This window comes from Orbicella franksi, chromosome 8 (genome assembly GCF_964199315.1).
Source record: "Orbicella franksi chromosome 8, jaOrbFran1.1, whole genome shotgun sequence".
Classification (NCBI taxonomy): domain Eukaryota; kingdom Metazoa; phylum Cnidaria; class Anthozoa; order Scleractinia; family Merulinidae; genus Orbicella; species Orbicella franksi.
The window spans coordinates 27,584,399-27,590,195 of record NC_138152.1 but is presented as its reverse complement, the minus strand read 5'-3'; the positions used below and the strand labels follow the sequence as shown (position 1 = coordinate 27,590,195).

Sequence of the window (5,797 nt, the reverse complement as noted above, 5' to 3'; positions counted from 1 at the left end):
TTTTGCCATCAATGCTTTTATGCTTTTTTGATTGAAATCAAGAATAAATAACAGTAACATGATGAACAAAATTCAAATGTTTTGGTTTGCAAACAAATTCCTGATCAGTGTATGAAAAGGAGTATGAAAAATATGTATGTGATATTTGGGCAAGGGTTGCCATTTGAAATTATCATGACAATCAAATGCATCAAATCAATCAATTAACTTTATTTACAAACTGTAATATTTATTGCTTTCACAGCTTGTGGGGCTTAAATGGCCATCATTACCATCAAAATAAAATTATATACAGCTACAAATACAGCCTACCAGGTTTTGAGACAATTAAATATTGCATTAATATATACCACGACTTCTTAACATTTCTATAAATAATAGCCAAAAGCTACCATTTTACGTCATACACAAAGAGGTTTTGTGGCAGATGTCATATGGACTAACAAACTGCGATAAATTTGAACCAAAAAGCTGTTTCCCATTAAGTCAGCCATGGCAATTCAATAAATGAGTCAGTATTTTATCCAAGCTTACAGTTTTCTGCATCTGTTTTCTTCTGGGTGACAATTCTGATTAACCCTGGTTTAATTAATGTGAGACGAGCAAATTCTGCCTGGATTGTGTGGTTCCAGAAAATGTCCACGCCCACCCTGAGGAGGTTTAGTGGAAATTCCAAATGGGAGGGGAGACTCAAAAGCCAATTTCCTTAAAGGAAAGTATGAACCAAAACTGGAATGTCCAGGGGAATGGGGGGGAGGGTGGAGGTTTAAAACCAAAAAATCTCTGTGGGAGGGGTATGGATATTTTCTGGAACATAACACAAACAAATTAGGCAGCATCATAAGATTAATTTATTTTTGTCAACTGCAAAATTAGAGCTGATAATTAAATCAAATATGCAAAAAAGACTCAAAAGTTGGGACAATTCTATGGAGCTGCTCAATCATTGTCACAAACAGGCACTATGGGCTAATAGTGTCTCTCCGAGGATGAGCACTATCGCATCACATGATCGCTTTAAACCAATAAGAATAGGAAAAAATTTAGTGGTGAACTATAATAATATTATAATTAGTCCCACTTAACTAGCAATTTTCATGCAAAATGTACTATGAACTAATAAATTTCCAATTTTTAAAATCATTCTAGTCTCAATGTTCGAGCAAGGTTCTCAGCTTCTAATTGCAGGTCATGGATCAGTTATTATTTGTCAGTGCCTAAACTGGGCCTTAATAAGACAAAAAAAACCAATGTTGTGTGATTGCTAAGTGTTATTAGTTAAAGTTATTTGACTCTGGGTGGAACCTATGTAATGAACAGTTATGTTCTTTGGTGGTCTAGTCATCACGGTGTTTCAGATGTTGCAAGTCACCAGTGCGTATTCTTCGCTTTCTGATTGCCTCCTTTGAAATAGTTTTCAAGTCATAAGCCAGTCCAAACAGTGCACAGAGGTCAATGAACCACTTAGATGGGTTCATTGGCGAGCCTAACTCACTTGTGGCATAGTCCTGAGGAAAAGTGTGATGAAAGTTGTGAAAGCCTTCCCCACCAGTTGCTATGACAACAGAGAAGTTTTCTGAAGGATTAATGTGCTCATCATAAGGCTTTGGTCCCCAAAGGTGGGCAAAACTGTTTACACACCAAGTTGCGTTAAGGGTGAAGGTGTAACGGAATGCATAGCAAATGAAGAATCCATTCCAGATACTTTCATTCCAGAAGTACCAAGGTACTGCAATTGGTATAATGACATTGCAAATTGTGCTGAGAAGCTTGTAATGCCTGGGATAAATTATAAAGAGCAGATGTTAATATCTGAGTTATATGTACTACCTAAAAGATTTATTGTGTAAATTCTCATTGCAATTTCATGACAGTGTTAACCAGGTAGGTGGTGAGAATAAGGGAAATAATCAACTACTGTTAGAGTCTTGATAATGGTATGAGATTAAATATAACTTTTTTTCAGTCAAACTAAAAATTTTACATAGGAAGAGGTGTGGTCGAGTGAAATATCTACAGGATGGTAAGGGGGGGGGGGGGGGGCTTGAAACGGGGACTTGAAGGGGGCCCCAGAGGGGTGTTGGGGATGGGAGGAGGTGAAAAAGCCTGACCATGAGTTTATGTGGTTGAGTTAAATGAACATATCCCCATCTCTTTTCAGACCACACACTTTTGAAAATGATCATGTATTTTTTTTGGAGCAAGAAGGTTCCTTCCCAAGTGAACAGGGTATCCTGAGGGTACTCTTAATTTGGGGCATTCAAATTAAATAAATAAATAAATAAATAAATATACATTTATATAGCGCCATTTTCCGCTAATTGTCCATGGCGCTTCACAATACTTTAAAATTAAAATCCTAAGTTTAAAATCCTAAAATTAAAATCCTAATCCTTTAAAAACCTAAAATCTTAAATCCTAGAAGTTAAAATCCTAAGAATTAAATATGCTATATAATACAATTAGGCTACAAATAAAAAGTAAAAACTACAAATCAAATGCACGCTTAGAAAGACAAGTCTTACGATTAGCCTCAAAAACTGCCTCTGATGATGAAAGTCTGATCTGGAGGGGTAGTTTATTCCAGAGCCTTGGTGCCGCCACAGAAAAAACCCTTTCACCATACATTTTAAGATTTGCTCTAGGCTCATCAAGCAACCTGTTGTTTGAAGATCTTAGTGTGCGACCAGAAATGTTAAATCACTGTAGGTCTCTAATGTAATCAGGGGCCAGTCCATTCAGAGCTTTGTAAGTTAACAACAATATTTTGAAAATAATCCTAAAATGAACTGGCAGCCAATTTAAGCTCCTTAGTATTGGTGTGATGTGTATTAAGAGGACCTTTGGGCCTTAGGGGTGAACCATTTGACTTTTGAGGGGGGCAGGGCACGGCAGGGGTGTGGGTGTAATTTTATATAGGCCTGCGTGGATTTCTTTTACCCCCCCTCATGCATTAGCAATTTTCTTATTTTGAGAGATGCATGTGCGCAGGATATTTTCTCTCCATGTAATATGCATTTTTTGGGCTTACTATACATGAAAAATTATTTTTGACAGTGGCTGTGCACATTAATTTTGTTTCAGTACAAGTATGCCTGCAGGATATATAGCAAAATCATTCAATCCTCCCCCTCAACCCCCTCACAAGTCAAATGGTCCACCCCTTACATTATTTACAGCACTCAAAGGAGGCGGGCATGGGGGTGGTTGCAAGGGTGACAGGGGGTGCAAACCTCTTACCCTCCAAAATTAAATTCTAAAATAATAATATTTATAATTACCTTCTCTGAAACATGACGATTTTATCCTCGTACAAATCACTCAGGTCCAGTTGTTTTCCCTTCTTTATGACATCAGGGTGTTTTTTCACCAACAACCAACCAACGTGTGAGAAGAAGAACCCTCTCTTTGCGTTGTGCGGGTCCGCGTCCGTCTCGGAATACTTGTGGTGAACGCGGTGGTCTCTCGCCCATTCAAAGATGTCGTTCTGTGCAGCTAGGGAGTTCATCAACATTAACGCCAGCCTCAGTGGCCAAGAAGCTTTGTACGATCTGTGAGACCAAAGTCTGTGTACGCCGACAGTAATTCCCAGCCCGCCAATAAAGTGACATAACCAGGTCCAGAACCAAGTCCGCGGGCCCGTCCCGGGTATGAGATAAATGCCGTATAACGCCATAAGGTGGAGTACAACCATGAAGTAAACATTAATCCACACGATTTGTCTCTCTGGGCGTTTCACGTCTCTGTCTAAAGTCTTCTTTTGCGCATCTAGAGTTTCTGTTTGAGTTACTGTAACACTCCTTGGAGCCATGGTTTAATCCTCTGTGAACACGGCGAGAAGTTACCGGAATTATTTTCTCAGCTGAACTGCAAAATGAGCAAAATAGTGAGGTTTGTAAAGTGAATGAATTATTAATGAGTGCTAAGCGCAGGGAAAAACCGCAGAGAAATAAATATTGCAATGGAAAAAAGTAACTACGAGCCATATCGGCCAATAAGGTTGTAAATACATTAAATGCGGTGTCGCAGGCCAAAAATTTATTGACGAAACGAAAAGAATTTGTTGTAAATTCGTAAATCCTTTTGAATTGTTGTGTTTTCAGGATTTCATAACCTGAACTGAAAATTTGCATAAAGCAACTGTGTTTGGAGAGATGCATAGTCGCATCAGATCCTTCAATATTTTTGCGCGACGAGTTTAATAATTATGCTACTTTGCGCCTTTGAAAAACAAAACCTTCAGCCCCTGTTATGTAATGTATTCAGTCATTAAAATACGAAGCCATAGCGTCTTTTTGGGAATCACACGATAAAATAATTATTACAAACTGAGTATGTCCGGGCCGGTCTGTATGTCTAACAAATGATGAAAATTCACTTTTTCTGTTTTCCATGTACCATCTCTTTCACGATGCAAATTCAGTGTTTGCTAAAATGCTTGCTACGCAGTAAAAATTCATATCTACGATGTTGGTTTTTTTACGACTTTACACAACGATAAAACTTCAGTTCATATTCCGAAAGGAAATCCTTAAAGATGACAAGATGCGATATCTGCGAGTATGAATAAAACGGCCCTTACCTTCGGAAAATTTTCGTAGAATTCAAAGTCTTCCTTCAAGTTCTAGCTCAACGACGTCGACGCAGATTATTCAAGTAATGGAAAATTTTGGTGAGGCAGGCTTTTATATAAACTTATCGGATGTTTACGGATAAGGTCCGTGAGCCACACGGGCACTCAAGGTCGCCTACCGGAAGTTTTGTCCGTTAATTAAGAGAATTTCTGTTTTCATCTACGAATCTAAATCACCATAATTCATCCGCGAGGAACAATTTTAACGCTTCACGTTGCTCCAAGCAACACAACTTCAATTAAAAGAACTTTGAAGATGGTTAAACGAAAATAAGTCTGATATATATTTCCTAGCCCTGTTAAATTAGAGATTTTTCAAATAAATTGCTCTCTCTCAAAACCTCGTCCGGTTTGTTGTGTCGATAGAACCTGATTTGTGATTGGTTGTATTGAGAACAGTCGCGGTCGTTCAAGGTGACAGTCGGATTTAATGTGCCGATATAATCGTGTTTGTGATTGGTCGAGTTAGACCTTTCGCGGTCGTTCAAGGTTGTTCGAACCGAAAGCCCTTCACGTGCCGCAAGAAACGAGACTAGTGGGATACAAGGATTCTAGCGCGTGTTTAGGGGAAGTTAAAATTCAGGAAGGATTGAGGAAAATTACACCGCAATACAGGATTTTTAAGACAAAACATTAACACTTCTTTCCTGAAAAAGACAGGGGAAAATCTACGTGTCATGCCATCCAGCGAAGCAAGAGCCTCGTACTTCGCATAAACGCCTACTAAGAAATTCCGCGTGCCGAAAAAAACTGGATTTGTTCGACTTCGGAGCGACGGTTGATCCAGACCGTGTATTTTATGTACTTTGTGTCACTGTGGCCTGTAAAACAGTTTTCGTTGATTCTGTCCAAATCAACGACCTGTTCGTAAATTTTGTACTCTGTTCTCGACGATCAGTTTTCAATTGAGGAATACAAAAGAGGAAACCTTTGAAACCAGAGTACAGTTTTTGCTGCAAGAGCTTTCCCAAGATTTTCATTATTACTAAAAAAAAGTATGTGAAAGAGCTAGCATCCTGTTTTTAAACCCTTCTAACCTATGGAAGTCGCCCCCAACAAAGCAAAAGTAAATAAAATCCAAACACGCTCTAATATGTTAAGTTATATTTTATAAAGTTTGTATGCTGATCGGGAAATGACGATTTCGGAGAACTTAACGTTTTC

General features: G+C 38.5%; 1 protein-coding gene across 1 annotated transcript; it reads right to left on the bottom strand.

The window, feature by feature from the left end:
• Positions 1–349: 349 nt before the first annotated feature.
• Positions 350–5,416, bottom strand: LOC145494060 (stearoyl-CoA desaturase 5-like). The gene is made up of 3 exons (XM_081473528.1): positions 4,583–5,416; positions 3,282–3,867; positions 350–1,779 (listed from the first exon to the last, which is right to left on the bottom strand). The coding sequence occupies exons 2-3, from the start codon at positions 3,809–3,811 to the stop codon at positions 1,338–1,340; spliced, it is 972 nt and encodes a 323-aa protein (XP_081329654.1). The 5' UTR covers positions 3,812–3,867; positions 4,583–5,416; the 3' UTR covers positions 350–1,337.
• Between the last annotated feature and the right edge of the window lie 381 nt (positions 5,417–5,797).

Excerpts from the sequence above, each read along its gene's own strand:
- LOC145494060 (XM_081473528.1), bottom strand. The coding sequence starts at position 3,811 with ATGGCTCCAAGGAGTGTTACAGTAACTCAAACAGAAACTCTAGATGCG. Across the intron at positions 1,780-3,281 it reads ATCGTCATGTTTCAGAGAAG|GCATTACAAGCTTCTCAGCA; the intron begins GTAATTATAAAT and ends AATTTATCCCAG.